Here is a 21,094-nt window from a genome sequence, read left to right on the forward strand (position 1 = left end):
AGATCTAACCTGAACAGAGACCGTATGGCCGAGGCTTATTGTACGTACGACCCTTTATCTGTGTTTCACGATCGCCCATTGCAGTTCAGACTATGCTACTGACATGTCAGTGCTAACAGATCGTGCAAGTCAGACGTATGCGTCTATAACAAACGTTCATTGACGTCTTGAATACGAATAGCCGATGGGAACGTTCTGAAATCGTTCAATCGATAATTCAAATGATCGTATTGAAAACGCGATTCGCTGAATATACCAAATACTTCCTTGATATTTAAATGTGATTTGTAAACGCATTGATAAGCATTATTAATTCAACGGAGGCTAGGTCCCTTTCGATCGGGACTTGATTTCACTTGTTAAGTCAGTTCAAACACTCGAGACGGCATTTGTTTACATGGAAAGCATTTTTCGCCGGTATTTATTATGCAACGAAAAAGAACGAACGCATTTGCGTTCGCCTAGAACGTTAGGTTATTAAATGAGATCCATTCCTATTCTAACGAAAGATGCTCGACTTTCTGTATCGTGTAATATGCTTAACAATAAACGTTTCTCTTGTATTAATTCCATCTTGCTAATAAAAATTACTGTCAATTGTATTTACACAAAAATTAAATCAATCCCAGGAAGACTTCTGGAATTTCATTATTTTAAAAATGGGGGAAAAACGTCGATATTTCATTATCTAAAAAATAAAAACATGCAAATAATAAACTATTACGTTACATATTATACGAAAAGATTAAATGAATGCAATTTCTACAGGAACATACTTCAATTGCATCATGTTTATGGTGGCCAGCAGTGTTGTCAGCACCATCCTTATTTTAAATTACCATCACCGAAACTCTGATACTCACGAAATGTCCGAGTGGGTAAGTATTATCTTTATGAATTTAATTCAAACCACAGAATGTGATTACAGTATCAATTATACATAGAAAAACATTTAAAATGTGAATTTCTTTAACAAATTACAAATTCTTGTACATCTAGGAAAAATTTGGCTAATATCAATAGTGTTATACCAACATAACCAAAATAATTTTAAGCCTTTACGTTAATTTCGAATATTTTTGTTATTGTAACGTGAATTCAGTCAGAATTTGAAAAATTTTATTTGCATTAATAACGAACGATTTAAACGTCGTAATTGTCGAACTATATTCTGCATCCTCTAGTTTCACTTTGTAATAATTTTATATATTCGGTGCAAGTGTTTCTCTGCATTATTTTAACCAAAATTCGAGGCCCTTACCTCGTTTCCTCCTGCACTCTGAAGTTACCTCGCGGATGAACTCAACGCGTATGTGGCTTCAATTAGCGTGAGACCATATGCTTGAAAGTACTCTTCAGGTTTACTTTGGTCGTTAACTTGATTCACCCTTTAGAAAGACACTAGGTTATTCCTTACACGGATTACACTACCTATTATATTCTTCGAACAACGAGATTCCCATAAACGACATCTATCATTAAATTTCTGGTATAATTCGTACCCACGAGGCATTTGCTACGTATTTTTCTTACAAATTCTGCATAAAAACAACGTAACGATTCACAAATCTTGCCACGCAAATTCAGTATAACATTAATATGTACATATATCGCAGCGCCACGTGCAAGAACTATCGTTTCCTAACCATGTTTCTTCAAATCACACGAAATAGAAATTATTTAGATAGATGTCGTTTATTATCGCCTCTACGAACAATTAAGGAACTCATATAGACGTTATTTTTACAATATTTCTAAAAATTAGTAGTGAAATAATTGAAACAATTTCACAGACCACAAAAATCGGAATTAATGCGTCACTCGCTGGCAACGATTGAATGGCAATTAGTTATACTTACAAACTAAGTTGGGGGCCCAAATTCTGTACACTTCTTGCAGCCAGCGATAATAACACAACATAATTGTAAAAACAAACGATTTAATTAACGCGAAACATTCTAAAACGCGTAAAGACTACGATATTAACCACGCGAAACACAGGACACTTTGTTCTACCACGCGGTCTCCCCACCATTGCTTGCCGCATGGCAGCCAACCTCTCAACATAAACTCACTACGCTTCATTAAAAAAGAAAGTTCCTAGAACATTATCCCTATAACTTTAATGGAAGATAATTAAAATTTTTAATGCGTAATAATTAAAACTCCAATGTTTTAAATAAAAATTGTTTTAAATAAAAATTATCCATGTTCTTCGTTACATAACTTAATAATCATTATTTTTGTGTTCAAATTATGCAGGGTGTTCGCACACCCCTGGGAAAAATTTTAATGGGAGATTCTAGAGGTCAAAATAAGACGAAAATCAAGGATACTAATTTGTTGATTGAGGCTTCGTTAAAACATTATAGAAACATTTTCAGCCACACAGTATATTTTCGGTAAAGAATTTTTTTCTCGAAAGTACGCAGGAATTCGGGGGTATGTCTGTTCACCAAAAATGATTGTAATTGACCCCTGCAACCGAAAATAATTTTTTTAGGTCGATTTGAAAAAATTTTTTTTTCGCCGAAATATTTAGGCACTCGAATTTTTTTCTCGAAAGTCCGTAGAAATTCGGGGGTATGTCTATTGATAAAAAATGATTGTAATTGACCCTCGCAACTAAAAATAATTTTTCCGAACACCCTGTATGTATATTTTAGGATGTTGAAAGCTTATGTTCGTACAATTTCAATTTCGATTTGGCGATGGAGATTAACGTATAGCTTCCTCTCGTCGCGTATAATGATTTTCGATCGGATAGATGGGTGATTTTAATTTTAATCGAAATTTTCTCGGACGATTGGTTTAATCGGTCACGTTTCTCGCCATAAATGCGCAGACAATTATACTAATATTAAATTTAGTTTACGCGTTGTCGAATTATATCCACAAATGGCAGACGTCGGCAATAGTTCGTCATGATTTAAATATTTATTCGGACCTATAGGCTTGGATAACAAATCCACTAGAGATCATTAAAACGTGAACGATAATTGGATTACATTTTTTGAATATATACTTTTCAAACTTTATTTAAGAATTTACTATCAAATAATTATACGTATGCACGGCTATAATAAATTATATCATATACGTACTATACGTCATCATGAATTGAAGTAAATAATTAAGTATACACAGTTTTCTATATGTATATTTCTGTATTTTGTTGTGCATTTAATAGTTACAAAAACGCTTCGAAGTATTACTTGATGTTGTTGTGCTGGAATATAAATTACATTTTGACTCTGATTTGCAGGTGAAAGTGGTATTTCTTTACTGGCTGCCTTGTGTACTTTGTATGTCACGACCGAGTGATAAAGAAGACAAGGATGCGTCAAAGTCTCAGAAACCGTCTCCAGTCACCGGTAATTTAGTGACACGAAAAAGCATCGACACAAGTACTGACGACAATTACTACTATCTAAATAAATGTTTTCGCACTGTTTTACACAAACCAATCTCATTCAACGCCACAGACTACCGAGATGTGCACAGTACACTTTACATCACTGTACCTGACTTATTTCGAGTCACGTGCATGCATATCAATTTTTATCTATTTACCAACACCATACTCGAGCAACATACAAAACCTATAAGTAAATTATTTAAAAGTTTAAACATTGACAGGAATTAACGCCCGTTACTTTCCAAAACTCTCTTGTAACTTCTTCCTTGCTCTTTAAAAAAGAAATTTAAAAAGTATTTAAGTTGCAAGGAGTCTGGTACCAAAGTAAAAGTTGAAATTCCACCGAACCACCCTCGCGAATCCAAATTCTGAATGTTCTCGATTTTAAATGAATATATGTGATAGAAGCTTCGTTTGTCAATGTCACGCTTGTTTATCGGTGTGTTTTATCGAAACAGGTACTAACAAGACATACGGCGACCTGGAGCTTCCCCAAAGAAGCAGCAAATCCCTTTTAGCAAACGTCCTGGACCTCGAGGACAACGCCTTGGCGTCCCACAACAATCTCCTGAACAATGTGTACAGTACACCTGGCCCTCACCATCACACAATGGGTCACGGACACAGTCACATACACGCGACGCCTCATCATCATCATAGCCACGTTGCGACGCCGCATCATCAACACTCAACGCCATTGGCACACACCTCTTATCCGGCACACCAGATCGGTCACACGCCGCACCATCATCAACATCCACCGGAAACGCCTGGTCCCCAGGTCGAAACGATACTTCAGAACGCGTGCTTTTGTGCCAGATACGAGCTCATCCTGATCCTGAAAGAGATCAAGGTACAGTTCTAAACGAAACCTACCGTATTCGCTAGTCTCAGGACTATTATAGTTTTCAACGTAGCTCGAGCTTACTGGACTTGCACTATGAATTTTTCACTACGTTTGTGCCCTAATAATTGTAAATACACGTGTAGAATATAATCATCAGTATAATCGCGAAAGCTCAGGATCGTGGAGTAACATTGTTTAGTGTGAAATGGTATAGATGGGACGATTGTTTGTTCCAGATAATAACGGATCAACTGAAGTCGGAGGAGACGAACACGAACGTGAAGAACGACTGGAAGTTCGCGGCGATGGTGATCGACAGAATGTGCCTAATCATTTTTACTCTGTTCACCATCATCGCTACCATCACCGTCCTACTGTCGGCGCCGCACATCATCGTCACGTGATTCAGAAAACACAGGCAGCCGCCGGAAGGTCGGAGGTCGACGAGGATCGTGCACGGGCGCGGCATTTCGGTGCGGATGACGACGAACACGACGACGACCTCGAACGCATCGGACGCATCGGACGCATCGGGCGCGGCAGGAGTCCGCGAACGACGCTTACAACGACGTTTCTACGCTTGGATGTCCAGCACGGGGTCCCGCTTCAAGCTCGTGGGTTGTCACGTTTCAGGAGATCTGCACCGCGATAGGAAGAAAGCAATGCGAAGATTATGCTCTTCGTTCTTTACGATATTTAAGAAATATCTCATCATGTAGTTCATTCCAAGAGGACGCCTTAGCGAGACACGTTGAAAATGCGCCTACACGGGGGCGTTGGAAGGGATACCGACACACACACACACGCAAACACACACACAAGTACATAACCCTGTATACGCAGCACGCTGACCCCGTTGAAGTATGTGCATCCCAATTGCGCGGAGGGTTGGGATTTTTTAGTCTCTTGAGCGCAGTTGACTCGATTTTCCGACAACAGGATGTCGTCACTTTGATTTACCACAGCGCGTTAACGATCTTCAAAACGATAACGTTTCCGATCAGTCGATATTTCGCTCGATTATCCCATTTTTAAGCTTCAGTCGCGTATCCAGGGTTTGGTTAGTACTACTTCGGTTTATCTATACTTTCGAGAACTTCTTTCCTTATTTTTATAAGATATTTCTATTGCGATAAAAAATATTTACTTCGAGTCGGTGAAAAACTTTTTACTAATTCATAACACTCGAGCCAATGAATTTCCAAGATTTTCGATCGATTTTATTCCATTACCGCGCTATTTTTGTTTCTATGAAATTCTGCTTTCCGAACTTATGAAAGAATAATTCCGCTGAAACGTGAGAATTGTGCCCGCCATCCGACCTCGCTTCTGCAATTGTAAGCAATCGGGATGCAAATAGATCTGCGTATATGCGTGCAACACGGACACACACATACATGTACACGCGAGAACACAGAGCACTGAGGACCGTCGAAGCGTTTGAATTTGTTAAAGAATAAATCGAGTTTCACGGGGCGCGGTCCACGGCCACGAAACGATTTTCCGTTTGGCCCTGGTTTCCGCTCAAACGAGAAAGAGAAAGAGAGAGCATCTCAACGAGAAAAAGAAAGAGAGAGAGAGAGAGGGAGAGATACAAACGAGAGAGCGACAAGCTGAAGAAGGGTACACTGCTCCTTTTATTGTGCTTAAAGAGAAAACCACGACGATACGAAGCAAACACGATTAAGAGCAAAGCGCACACGTTGAATATTCTGAAAACCTGAAAATGTAAAAAAACAAAAAAAAACGAAAAAAAATAAAGCAAAAGACGAGAGAGAGAGAGAGATAAGTAAAATAATACTACACACAATGAACTGCCAAGATGATTCAAAACAATGCCAGTGAATTTTATTATCCGTATCACTAGTAAGTAAATCGACGACAACTTAAATAAACGGGGGATTTATACTACGATTTAAGGTGGCGTGCGACAGCGCGGCGTTAAAAATACTATTCTCTGTTAGCTCGTAAGAGGTAATATCCGGCGTTTAGCGAGCGGAAAATAACGAATGGCGTGGGGGTAGCGCATGTTCGCGTGTGGAAATACGGATAGCGACGGTGACGATTAATTTAGCGCAGCATGTTTCTTCATTTATTAACGCGTTTACTTTCCCCCTTCTATCGGCGGACATCGTTTGTTGTTGTCCCTCTGTACAACGCTTGTACGAGCGCACATCACGGTACACACTCTCTCTTACCAACATACCTAACACACAGAGACACACAGTTACACAATTTACTCGCAAAAACTTTTCGATCTAACGTTTCAAAGAGGCTTCCGCATCCTCGAAATTCTCGCGACGAAAGGACCGCGTCCTCTTTTTTCAGTTTTTTCCCCCACCGAGGATAGTCGAGACTGGCGATCGCGGTTCGAACGAGCTCGAGCCTGTTAGTGTATATTTACTTTTTTAAATCGTGTCGCATTCGAACGACGCGAGTCTCGACGATCTCTGACGAGACTATTTCTGACAGAACTCGTTCGCGACGGTGACCGTAACTTTTTCTCGCGCGGACGAGTTCCATCGATCTCGAAAACATTTCTTCTCGAGACGAACTTTTCGCGATTTCGAGCGACCGCCGAAGCCCGGTTCACGAGTAATATCTCTTTGCTCTCCGACCGCACGCCACTCGCTCTAAATGGCCAAAAAACATTTGTAATTTGTCTGCGAAAGTGCCCAAAGTCGGATTATCCGTCAACGGATGCGCACTGGATCCGATCGATTCTCTTGTTTTGTCGCTGCAAAGTGAATCCCTTTCTTAGAACGAACACAATTTCGCGAACATTCACGCATACGATTTTCCTTTTGCGAACTAAAACAAGCGTCACCTTCTTTCCTTTACGATTGCACGTTTGCCAGGTTTCTTTTTCAAATTTCGAGACTTCAATGGTTCGTTCTTGTACAACCGACTGCACTAGTGGCGAAAGTTTCGATAATTTTAAGTGTTCGCGACCAAACGAACGGATTCCTTGATTCTGTCACCACGGAAGTGAAATTAACGCGAAAACGAAGGTTGTACGAAGTTTACTAAAGGACTTCCTTTTCGATTACAATTTTGTCCATCGTACAATATGTTGTGACTCCGCAATAGCAAAGTTATTGATTAAAAGTCAGCGAAGCCTTGAAAATCTACAATAAACTATGAACGATTCGTCGGTAGATAGTTATCTCAGAATAAATCTTAACCGAGTAAGAACCTTCTCCGTATTCTTCGCATAATCCATGACAAAGAAACAATAGTTCGTCCAACCTTCCTTTGCTAAACGTGAAACAATGCCGTTTATCGATCGACCACGTTTAAAAATTAAGTTTTTGCTATTATGTTTAGCAATTGTTGCGCTATATTTTATCTTGCAATAACAGTGAATGGACACGACGAGAACTGATTTCACTAGGTTCGAAAAATTTCCACAAAGTCAATTAAACTCCAACGTACTTCGTGGATCGTTTTGGGAGCGTGTCGAATTTTTGTCGGCTACAAGTTTTAAAAGTCAGAAAACTCTTTAGTCAATATATGAGTGCTCAGTATTTAATATGATATTCAATTTAATATACGGACTTGTAACTCGACAGAAAACGCTACGCGCGGAACACCCAGACGGAATAATTGACAAGGAAATGGGATTACCTTTGCGAGCTGTGAATGTTTCGAGTTTCTAAGATTAGGTTCAAAGCTGTACTTCGTTAATTTCAATAATCGCGTGTTTTATCCGACTTCCATTTTTTGGTTAAGCTTGTATTGGAACAACTCTGTACGAAGACTAAACAAATGGTAATTAATTCGGCAGCTAAAGAATACGAGATTTTATATTGGTGCTTGTTTAAATCAGAAAACATTGCCCTGACATTTAATTATAAATACTATCCTCGATGTTTCATAATTTCGAAGGGGTTAAACTCACTTCTTTAAGACTAACATTTTTTTTTTTGTAGACTTCACACATATCTGAAGAGTATTACATGAAATTTATGATATTCTATATATTGTGAGTGATATTAAATATTCGTACAGAGATTTTAGTGAAATGTAAAATCCTTAAAATGATTTATATTACAAAAAGACTGTTTAAACGATGAATTTTGATACAGTGTTGTTCCAATATATCTCCATTCTTGACGCTCAACCAAATTAGTGATTAATCGTTTAATTTGGTATAGCCACGTATACATCTAAGTTTCTACCATTTCGAATAGACGTTAAAATGATAAAACCATCAAGCATTACGCATTCAGATCGAAAGATATCGACGTCAGAAGAGAAAATCTTAGCGTCCTCGATGAAAAATAATTTCTTCCTTCGACAAAGAATAAAACGAAGGCCCAAAAGAGTAAAAGCAATCTCGTCGACTGTACTAAACAAATTTAAAGCAAACAAATTGGAAGAACTGGAAACATGTCATCGTGAATGCAAAAGAAAATATCAAAATCTCGTTAACGGATAGTCTCGCAGGCGGGTTTTGTTGAAAATATATTAAGCAAAAGCTAAAAAAAAAAAAAATAATAATATAGCACGTTCTGGCCATTGGCATTGACGCGACAACCAATCATGTTATCTTTTAAATACTATTATAATGGTTAAAAAAAAAAATAATAATTAATGAAAAAACGTTGTTAATGATGTTATAGGAACGATTTAAAAAAAAAAAATAAACGTAGAAAATATAAACTATAAACGGTAATCAATAAACGCTCGATTGGTGGCATAACCATTCTCAACCTTTAAAAAGGTAAATCAGCTAAACTAATTAAACTATTGAATTGAATTTAAAGCTCATACATAATGGTTCGCGCCGGAAGGTTTCGGTAGAATACAGTACTACGTAGGGAAAAGACAAAAAGAAAAATGTAAAAAAAACACGGTTATCTCAAGCGAGTTTCATTAGCGAAACAGAAAGAAAACCGCGGAAAACATAAATGTGAAACGACGAATGGGTCGATACACGCTATACCGTCAAACTAATTAAAAGAAAGAAAAAAAAAAAAAGGAAAAGGTGCTACGCGTTTATAAAACGCCATTGTTATGGTGATTTCGTTTCGTAATAAGATCCTGCAACGCGTGTACTATAGCAAACATGGAAATTACTATTCGATACTCGCGACGTTCTTGTTGCGAAATGACGAACCTCTCCGCGGTCATTTCTTCTTTTCTTTTCCGCGACGACGTTTGCTGTAGTTCAAGTTGGTGGAAAGAGTCACATGGCGACGATAAATTATTGAAACGTGGCCGGCTTGAGCCCTTCAGTGGCCAGTTTGATTAATAATTACAATGAAATTCCAACTAAATTAAATAATTCTAACAGAGTTAAATTTAAACTGTAACTTCGATAAGACGACATTAATATTGTAACGTGATATCTCTATTTATAAACGATTTTGGTAGAAACATAAAGTCCGCATTTGCGTCATAAATCGTAGTCGTTGTCTGTTATTTTTCACAGAACAATTTCAAATATATTTCTTTTACCTTAGAACTGTACATTACCTGAACTACAGCGTAAACCATGCACTGGTGTCATTTATGTTTTAAAAATTGCTTTCTCTAGACATGTAAGCACTCGGAAACTTCTTTTTACCGCCGAAAAGACTCGAATCTGGTCAACGCATGACTTAATTGCACGGACATAAATGACCCCAAAGTACAGCTTCAGGACTAAACTTAATTGAAATTTATGAACTGAATAATCAAAACACGCAGCTTGTTTAATCAGTTTGTAAATTGTTCTTGCATTTAAAGTAAATGAATTAACATTGCACGAACATTAACGGTATTATATTCTAAGTAGTCGATTCAATAACGAGATATTAATTACATCAACAACAATAATACAAAAAAACGTGAATGCGTACAAGAAAAAAAAAAATATAACGGACAATGACATGAGCTGTTACAAAGCTTTGATTATTGTCCAAAAACTACGAAACATAATTTGACTAAGAAGTTGCTCACTAATGTGTTCCCCGAGAATCTATATGCAATTAAAACGGAACAAACGAATAACAAAACGAGGAGAACATATTCAAGGAGAAGAATATTTAAATCACGGATTGTACTATCGCGAGAATCGTCGATGAAATTGCATAATGAATTAATCAGATCGGCCTCCGATTGGCTCATTCGTTGCACGTCGCGGCCGAGCGACGACGCTTCCATTTTAATCGAATCTAAACACGTAAACGTGTACGTGTAACGCTAATTGTTAACGGTGAAATAACATCGAGTCTATCGATACTACTTGTTATTTAATTAGTTATTTACGAGAGCGCGAAAGCGGCCGGAAATAAGGATACAGACGCGTCGCAATCCGCGAAAACCTTTAGATTGTCGTCTAGGACGATTTATTATCGAAAGAGACGAGAAATCAGTAACGATTAGATACCACGAAGCTCGAGACGAAGTTTCGGCGATTAGAGAAAGAGGAACGGGGGCAAACCGTTCGCTAAATTAATAAAAAAACAACTATATTTATTCGTTCTTAAAATGAAACGATTACTTGTTGCCACATATCGAAATCAAGTTGAAGAATTCGAAGTTGCTCACTGAACGAGAGAAAAGAAAAACGGAAATTAAACAAAAAAAAGAAAAAAAAGAAACGTAAGAAAAAGAAAAAAGAACCGTAATTCATTGCTCACGGATGCTCATTTATTTTTTTTATCCAGCGAGAACCGACGTTTACGAGTGGTCGTAAGCCGGACGCGCTTACGTTAGTGAGATTAATTAATGTTCAGGGCGTACCTTCAACTATCACGGTTAACGTTCAAGCTGTTCACGAGATTCAGGGTCTTAGGGATTAATTAGACGAGACGGTAGAAAAATTTGTCGAGTCGTTCCGTAAAACTAATTGTCGTCGTTACGGAGGAGGGAAAACGTTAGGCACCGGGTAAAGGGAGTTTTTTTTCGTTGATTACGGGAGAGATCTTTTCATTCGATCGCTTTGTTTCGAGAGGGAAAACAAAAACGTGGCATCGATGAAAAACGTAGAGCCATCAATGGTAATAATAATAATACTAATAATAATAATAACGATAATGATAACGATAATGATAATAACAACAATAATAATAATAATTACAATTATAACGATAATAATAATTAATAATCCAACGAATCGAACGACGAGTGAAAATGAAATGGACTTTAAAGTCGGACGGGATGTGACGATAGGTTCTCGACAAAGCAGTTTTCAACGTGTATCAGGCGATTAAAAAATTCGTTTTCTTACCCATACGAAACCATTTAATTTATTCTTTGCATACACAGAGACGTAGATACGCGTGCATTTACGTTCACGGTGTTTGACGTCTGTTATCAATCTGTACGACTTGATTTTTTTGTATCGAAACAGAACGATTAATCGATTAAAACTGTTTACCGATAGATTTGCGACTATTTATTAGTTCTGTGTGCCGACTAATTTTGTTAGAAGACATCACGTTGGAATTTCTTTCCGTTACCCGCGACCCCGAAATTTTGCGGAGTTGTGTTTTCGTGTATTTAAACATACAAACGTTAAATGCACGTGTACCCGTGTGCTACTGAGTTTTCAGGCATTAAAAATACGGACACGTTGACGCACGGGTACACGTGTATTTCGATACACGCTAAATACAGAACCTATAGTTCTTAGTCTTGACGAGATCGACACCGATGCGCGGCGTGACATTTATTGCACTTGCTATCGAAATGTTTCCACCTTCTTGAACTTGTTGTAAGAACGTGACACGAGACTTATTTCGAAACACTCACGCAGCAAACGTAAATGCAAGGAAACACAAAACGTACGCTTTCACGAATCGGGCGATGTCACGAGCAAAAAAAAAAGTTGACCGCGTTTTCCTCGGGTGCGAATTTCAAGATGATAAATTTCAACAATTACTGACAACCTATCTTGCAGCACATTCGTTCAATTGCATTTCGAAGAGATCGTAGAGAAAGGCTTAACAGAAGAAGCATCATAATTTTTTCGATAGAATTCGATAGGGAAACCTTTAAGAGAACATTTCCTTCTCTCTATAAAAATTTTTTCTGGTCATAATTCAGAACTCTTCTTCCAGATAAATTTAATTTCCGTGTAAAGAAAATATGACAAATATTATATCACCCTTTGTGGCTAGTGCCTGTACCCTTTGTTAATTTGTGTAACTTATGTACATAAAGTTTATAAAAATACAAAGAATTAAACAGATTTTTAAAAATTAACAGTCAGTGAACATTTTTACAGTACGTTATCCACAAATTAATCGCATTACATTTTAAGAGCTTGATTCAGTAACGACACTTGTTCTACAGTGATCATACATCTGCAATAGTGGAAAAAAAAGCTAATATCAGAATTTTACATTAAATGGGGTTCTTGTTGCCGATTGCTAAGGACGAATCCAACTATCGAGTGAACGTTATAAGAGGAATATGATTTTTGAAAGAACGATATCCTCGAATGACTGAAAGTGGCAACATTCCATCAGAACCCGACGAGTTTTCTGTTTGAACGAATCAAAAGGACGAACGATAAGGGCCAGCAAAAAAGGAAAACCAGGAAAAGAGGAAAAAACGAAGGAAACAGAGAAGGGAAATGCAGAGAGGACTAACGCACTCTGCGCCTTTAATAAAAAAAAAAATATATATATATAACTATATATTTAATATATAATATATAGTATAAATATATATAAATATTTATATTGTATTATATATATTAAAGTCGTCTTGTCACACGCGGAGTTGTCATCGTAAAACTATTAATCTTATAATATATAAAATTAAATAACAAATAACACGAAGGAGATGAAAAACAATGATAATATTAATAATAACGTTAGTACTAATAATATTTAATAATGATAACAATAACAATAATAATTATAATAAATGAATAATGCTATTGATAACGTATTACTTATTAATTCTCCGCCAGTACGAAATGAACTTTTCTTTCTACGTCGTTAAAGCGTACGATTAAGACGACTTCGACGAAGAATTGTTTATCGGAAATAAACGAATAGGAAAATAAAAAAAGACAAAGATGATTATTGCAGGTCAACAAAAGAAAAGTACGCATTAAAGGTCGATACGCTAATAGGACCGTAGTAGCGCATATGTACAGGGTGACGCGATTAAATTGCATCTGGACATCGATTCGATCTACGATCTTTCGAGTGTGTCGTTTACTTTAACACGAGCAATGCTTTTATGAAACAAACGTGAAATCGAGAATGTAAGGGTGAAAGGGGCTAAAATGTCGGTTACTTTTTATTTACGAATAATCGAAATTATAAACACAATTGAAACGACATTATCGTTTACGAAAAATTAAGAACTATTCAGACTTCGATTTCATCGTCAAAATAACGATTTTACTTCCGTCTTCGATTCTCGTTAGTACTCGAAAAGTCATAGGTTTCTATGCAAGATCCTCGACAGATCAGCCCCTTTCGATCGACGAAGCCTTCGCGATAGAAATGAAAGAAGGAAGCAGAGCTCCTTCGATTCCGTCGAGTTCTCGAAACTTTCTCTTCCGTTCTCCAGCCTTTTACTCGACCTCTAATATCCCACGCGTTTTAACGACTTATTAAGGTAACTGGTTAGGGATAAATAAGATTGCTCATCGAGACACCTCGTCGCGTAAGTGTCAAAGACAATCTCCTCGAAACTCCAAGAAACATTGACGTTTGTTGAGGATGAAACTTCTTCTTTCGATATTATTATGATATACTACCTCTACTACAACGCGAGATAGCGATAACCGTTTCTAGGCGAATTAAATCAATCTTAATCGTAAACGGTGAACCGAGAATTACTTAGCCGAGATAAACGACTCTAGTCAGACGTAATTTAACGTGTAAGGTCTACTATACTTATAGCGCGTCAAAGTCTTCCGCAGCGTTAGCCTCCAGCGTAGCCACGAACACATTGAAAAGAAAAAAGAAAAACGTGTTTGTTTCATTTTATTTTCTTTTTTTTACTACTAACGTTTACCCGACTTCTCGTCCACGAGCTCGTGATAGAATCTCAAACGGATCGGGATTCCCGGAACGCTTTTTAGACGTTTAAAGGAACACGCATAGAGCGCCTCTTCGCACAAAGCATCACGGTGCTCAGGATTTTACCGATCAAAGGATCGATATTAGACATTCTAGAGATCCATTCGCGGAGTTACGGGCTCCTCGAAAGCTTCCGTTAAAGCTGGAACTGTAAAAGTATAGCGATCGATGGAAAATCAGAATCGTTCAGTCGAGAAACTAAGCGCTTACCAATTAAGAACGAAAGAATGGAGAATTAGAATTTATCGATTGGACTGTTTGGAAATGATGACAAAGTTTCAGTGAACCCCGAGGAATAAACTGTGAAAATAGAAAACTAGATAGGGAGTGTTGAGCGTCGAACATCGTGAAGTACGAAAGAGAATTACGCTCTCTCGTATTAAAAATCGTTTCCCGACATTTTGAGAATTTATTGCGCGTTGCACGAAGACACTTGAAAGATCGAAGATTCTTTGTCCGGTTTTATTAAACAGCTCTTTATACAGAAAAGTATACGCAGGGCAGCCGAAATATGTAGAATGTAGCAGTAACAGTTTTGATAACTAGAAAGGAGACGAGAAATACAATGTCTATGTTTTCATTTCTGAAAGTATCGACTCGAGAGCACGATAAAATGATTTATGTTTAACTGTTATCGAAAACACTGTCCCAAAGTTAGAGCAAAATTTAAAAAATGCTGCTGACAAGCTAAGTAATAACGGTATTAACAGGTCTTTAAATTTTCAAGTATCTAATTTAACACTAAACCTACCGCGACCGGTTGAATGATTTATATTATTTCGTAAAAAAACTGGACAAAATTCGGTACCAAATTCTGGTTAGCTTCTGATGTAAATAGCAAATATATGTATACCAAAGACGAAAGGAGAGACTCTTCCACTGTCTTAAAACAGTCCAACAAAGCGTATTAAAAATACTAAAACTTTAGACGCGTGCAGTTCCGAAACTATTAGTGTTTTGTTAATTATTGAGGCATTGTGAGAAGTAGCAAACCCTCACCTTTAAAGTGGTTTTTGGTTTTTGTCGATCCGACTTTCCGTTTTCGAGATATCGTAATTTATGTAAAGGGGTAATTTTTCAATTTCCGCTATCTCGCTGTCCCCGACGTACGAAAGCCTATAAACGCGTATTAAAAATACTAAAACTTTAGGCGCGTGTAGTTCCGAAGCTACTAGTGTTTTATTAATTATTGAGGCATTGTGAGAAGCGGCAAAGCCTCCCCTTTAAAATGGTTTTTTGTTTTTGGCGATCCGACTTTTCGTTTTCGAGATATCGTAATTTATGTAAAAGGGTATTTTTCTTAATTTGACTATCTCTGTCTCCGTCTGACGCGTCGGACCTCCTTCTCGCACGTTGACCTACTAACCGAGTGAGCGAGCGACGTCACGTTTACTATTTACTACGGTCACGTGAGTTCATTGATCACGCGACGTAAACAAACGCTTCCTACCCTTATATCTCCGAAACTAGCCACCGCATCGACTCGAAACTAAAATCGCTATATCTCCGGAACTAATAAAGCTATCGACTCGCACAAACGCTCATTTTAAAGGGCATTTCATCCTCTATCTAATGACTATATCAGCTACTATAATTTTTGCTGTCTTCTATGTTTATTTTGACATTTACTTTGACACTACATACCTAAAACAGTTTGAACAATCCCTATTGTTCATATGACTGCTGTACGATAAAACTGGATCATAAATTGTTTATTTAATTGAAAATGAATCTAAATTTGTATACAGGATGTTTGCATAATTACTATGTCATTTTTTCGTAAATAATTGTTTTCTTTAAAATTAACTACGGTATCGACTTGAAAGAAAATTTGTTTTGAAGATCGTTTTATCTTCTATTTGATGAAAATTACTAATTTACTAATACTATTAAAGTACTGAAAAAGAAAGATTGTTCATTTGACCGGTCATGGTAGGAATGGGTATACATGAAGTGCAGGTAGATTTAGTGTTAAAACAAAGATTACTCTTTTACATAAATTCAGTTCCTCTCTATATATGAAACTTTTAACGATCGAAGCTTAGTTTTGTAACGTGTTCAGATTGTTAATTCTTTCTTAACATGTGTGTTAAGTTTCGAAAGTAATTTAAAATAATTCATTTCTTAATACTTATCTCTGCCAATATTGAATTACTCATTCTAAATTATAACAAAAATTACATTTATGTATGTTCACGTCCTCCCTTGCTGTACATTTATAAAATCTCATATATAATTCTTCGAGAGTACATTCGTAACGGATTCGATAACTGTATTGAAACAGATATCGAAAAAAGGAAAACATTCAAACGAGGTGAAACGAGTCCCTCGCATTAATTGTAAGAAACTTTATGTTAAAATCTTGTGCTTGAAAAAGAATCGGACATTTGTTGTTTCGGCCGCACTTTGTGTACACATATAAATATATATACAATATACATAACGTACATATGTTACATATAGAAACGTATGAGAGAAGATTGCATGACACTGGCAACACGTAGCGTGTAAAATTGGAAAAAGAAGGAAAGACGAAACGGAATCGACGTTCGCGGTCAGTCCCCGTGTTGTTATACGAGAGTAACGATAGTCGTTTTTACGCTCGAGGGTATCTCGTTCGATGAACGAGGATCGTTGTTCGTTTCTCTCCCTGTCTCTCCGATTTTTATTCCCTCGAAACGCGAGAAAGGTCAACGCGTTACGTTCGTGACGTGACGGATGTTGGAACGTCGATTCGCTACTTCCGGGTCTGGGTTTTCGTTCGCTGTTTCACATCGTGCCGCGCGGTTAATTAATTTTTTAATCGCTGCGACAACCACGGGTTAAAACGAAAGAAAAAAACGACGCGAGAATGTTGGAAACGAAGCGGAGTTCTGCGAGACACTGCCGCGGACTTTCACGGCATCGTGAATTCTGAATTAGGATAAACGATTAGCGGACACGCGCAACGTTCAAGTGCCAAATTTTTAGCTATCTTTAAAACGTAATTTACCGCGCCTCAGACCGAATAGACGCTTAATTAGCGAAAGAGACGGTATGTTTAACCCTCGAACGGTCGAGGCTGGGCACGTTTTCATCATTATTTTATTTATTACGAATTCATTTACTAGTACACATCGCCAGGGTACAAGAAACCTAATAAAATTATTTTTAAATATATTTTTCATACAATAAATTTTGAAACGTCGAAGCAAAATTTGTGTTTTTCGAAAGATTCTGATAAAAATAAAACTTCGAACGTGTCAATTCTATCGTTAATAGATTCTCTATCCAAAAGTGTTGCAAATATTTTAATTATAGGTAATTTGTTTTGGTGTCAGTCACTAACATTCAAAGGAAAATTGTTTCTAAAAAATAAATATTCGATTCTGGAGTCTGGACATTTTTAATGTTACGTTTTGAAAAAATTATTAAGACCCATTTTTCGCCGACGAGGGTTAAATCATGACTCGCGACTGAAGAAGAAAGACATGTACATTAGACGAGACTGTTAAGCGATTCGTTCTAAACAATTAAGGCATCTTATGGATGAGTTTGATCGATTCGAGACAAATAGGCATAGTGATAATCGTGTATCATTTTTGTACACAAGTCGTGTAGTTGCGGAACGTGCTGCAGACGATTAAAAAGGTTTTTGAGCGGTTGCGGATGAAACGTGTTCTATATTTTCCAGTACTTTTGTAGAGAATGAGAAATATTACCGCTAACTTGCTATTTAAAATTCGTTTCGATTCGTTCTCAGTAATATTTCCGTGTCGAGTAAAATAAGGAGATAATAACGTACGTCTCTTACGATAGAAAATTTTGATAGCACTTTGAGAAAGCTCGCGCAACTCGTACAATTGTGGGGCTGAAATGAGAAACATCGATTTTGTTAAAAATTTCAAGAAAATTATTTTGTTCCTCGTTAATTATTTACAGGGAAAAGTAAAATAAGTTCTTCTGTCGAGCAATACGTATAAGCATTTTGAATTTTTAGTATATTACAAGGATACAACAATCTAATAAACTCTTCACCGCATCAGATTCACGTTATAATACTTTGAAATGTACAAAGAGTATTTCTATATTTTACGTAGGGTATTTTATTGTTATTACTATCAGCTCGCAAAGGATGCGTGAATTAACAAGAAATTAATTACACACGGACACGAATAGAACTTTTAAGGCATATGTTAAAGATAGACATTTGTGTAACTGTGCAGAAGTTATTTAAAACATTAAATATTTGCCAATATTTTCAGCGTTTTCCATATTCACTCCACAATTACGCACATTAAAGAAATTCCTCTTAGAGTTTTTCTTCGACGTACTCGATAAGAAAATCAAAATATTTCGTTGTTTTTCGTATTAAATATTCGTATCTGAAAATTAATAGATAAGAACTTATTTTCTGGAAGGTACTAAACTCAATATCAAATTTCAAATCATTCAAAAATTTCGAATTTAATTCTGCAAAACTTTCCGATCGAAGTTAAGAAAATACGTAAATAAAATTGTTTTTTTCTCTTTCGATAATTGCCAAAAATTCTTTCCTTCTTCTTGCAATCACTATCGAGTTTGTGCGATTATTTCGATCGTTTTGTCGACGATTAGGCAAACGAAAAATGATAATCGACTAGTTTCGATTTCAAATATATCATAGTTTGAGATTTTCGCTGGATGAAGCTCTCAAAAAAAGAGCTGAAACAATTTTTAAACAGTAATAATAAGAAGGAATAACGTGTCACAGGCAACTGAATTTAAAATGAATTTTTACAAAGGAACACTTGTAATACTAGGAACAACGTGAAAAGAGGAATCCACTCCAATCACTTCCGGCAGAAAATTATCGTTTCCTTCGTTTCGAAAAGTGAAATCGATTTTGAATATTCTCCTACTATATCGAACACCTCACCACGAAAAGATTCACTGAGAAAATTTCCTCTGTTTTCCTGCGCTAAAAGAAAACTCTCCTTGGACGGTGAATAGTCAGAAACCGATTAAAAAGAAGGAGAAGAAAAAAAATATAAGGTACGAACATCCACGCTTGATGATAAATGATAATTGTATTAAAACGAAACGAGTGAAATAAGATCTAAATTCAAAAAAGGAAAAAAAAGCCAAAAAAACGAACTATTACACGTGTACCACTAAACATAATCTATACATATTTAAAATATTGAATGCTAAAGTCATATTCGTACTACATCCCGTGGGGAAATAAATAAATAAAACTAAACTAACCCTAAATGAATCAATAATCGATTAACTGAATATTAAAGCTAGCCTGTAATCAATAGCGACGTAGTTATACTTCGAACAGTAATTATAGGGGTGATTCAGAGGTAGTCTATTAGAGATTAGGGTCAAACTTTACCGAGATCATTTTCTCTCTAAACTAAAGAAAGAAAAAACTATTACCTAATTATCTCAGAATAATCTATTGAACTTAACGAAGCCAAAGGCGAACGAAAAGAGAACGCGGAACAAGAAGCTAAGCACAGGTAACGAAAAACAAGATTAGGACGAAAAGAGGTAGGACAGTGAGGCAAATACTAAAAATATTACGACAAAGAAAACCGATCAAATACAATTTGCACGATCTATTTCTTCTGTACCTATGCCCTTTTCTTCCCTTATACATATATTTTAACGAAGGATCGTCTCTTATTGTCCACCGTTACACCAGCCGTCAAAGTCGTTACGAAGCTACTAATTCCGTGCGAGTCTGTAAACGAAGGGTTAAACAGAAAATATTTCGAGCGAGAGTGTGTGAGAAAAAGAGCGCGCGCGAACGGGAAGTGTGAGAGCGAGAAGAAACGAGAAAAGAAAATATTTGCATTATTTTGCAAAGTACAGAGATTTAAAAAAAAAAAAAAATAACAGGAATGAAAAATAAAACATTGAAAAAGATACTCCCTTTTCCGTAGACCCTGGTGGGACGATGCAATTGAACTGACTCACCCTCGATCTCACTTGATTTTTAATTATGCCTCGACAACAGCCTGGCCTGATATTAGTAAATTCATATTGAAGAATGTTAAATAAGGTAATAATAATAATAATATAATAATAATAATAAGAGTAAGAATATTAATAAATTTGTTATATTTCTACGCTGGGCTCTTTTTCGAGGCAGAAACGTTGATCGATATGAAAATCCCTGTTAACTGGTGAGCACATAATCGCCGCATTGTAATATTATTAACATTATTACGTTATTATGAAATTGTTGAAATAAATGAAATGAAAATAAACGTCTTCCATTTCCTTCTTCTATCACTTTCATTGCCCATCGATTGTCAAATTATTTTTTCACATTTTTATAAAATTCTATTCATTCCAATTCTCCTCGAATTTAATCAAAATACGTTTTTAATTTATTATTAAAAAGTATACGATATAGTAACGATCTATTCTAAATTTTAACAACGAGAAATGAATTTTTTTCTCGATTGTTCTCGAAGCGTTACGATAAAGTATAAATTCGCGACTCAACGATCCTTGTTCTTGTTTTTTAAACGTTAAATAAAGGCAATATAAATTTGGGGATCGATCATTCTTTTTTCTAGTAGACAAGAGATTTAACTGCACTTAACACGATCGAGCTTATACTGCAAATCTAATAAAACATTATCAGAAAATTTACACTTACATTAATCGCTGTCTGACGTTTCCGGGTGTAAGATGTGTCCTTTTGAAAAAGAGTATCGACGTTTCATCAGCATTTCAGGCAGCATCATCAGGATAGGGTAAAATAGTATAATATAATGACGAGCACCTTATGGTAATCTTATTTAATGTATACAT

General features: G+C 36.4%; 1 protein-coding gene and 1 long non-coding RNA gene across 4 annotated transcripts in view; one reads left to right on the forward strand and one right to left on the reverse strand.

Moving 5' to 3' along the window:
- Nachra7 (nicotinic acetylcholine receptor alpha7 subunit) overlaps positions 1-12,461 on the forward strand; it is a 189,389-nt gene extending 176,928 nt beyond the window's left edge. For 2 of the 3 annotated variants that reach the window (XM_076764904.1, XM_076764906.1), the window contains 4 exons: positions 769-878; positions 3,266-3,407; positions 3,877-4,271; positions 4,502-12,461. In XM_076764904.1, the coding sequence (XP_076621019.1) occupies positions 769-878; positions 3,266-3,407; positions 3,877-4,271; positions 4,502-4,669 (815 nt within the window). In that variant the 3' untranslated portion in view covers positions 4,670-12,461. The remainder of the gene's footprint in view (positions 1-768; positions 879-3,265; positions 3,408-3,876; positions 4,272-4,501) is intronic. The other variant, XM_076764905.1, reaches the window with a different exon arrangement.
- The window catches only part of LOC143341758 (uncharacterized), a 129,736-nt gene extending 108,730 nt beyond the window's left edge, over positions 1-21,006 (reverse strand). The window contains exon 1 of the long non-coding RNA XR_013079674.1: positions 20,940-21,006. This is a non-coding gene — a long non-coding RNA (uncharacterized LOC143341758). The remainder of the gene's footprint in view (positions 1-20,939) is intronic.
- Positions 21,007-21,094: the final 88 nt, after the last annotated feature.

The sequence above is a fragment of the Colletes latitarsis genome, chromosome 5 (assembly GCF_051014445.1).
Source record: "Colletes latitarsis isolate SP2378_abdomen chromosome 5, iyColLati1, whole genome shotgun sequence".
Classification (NCBI taxonomy): Eukaryota; Metazoa; Arthropoda; class Insecta; order Hymenoptera; family Colletidae; genus Colletes; species Colletes latitarsis.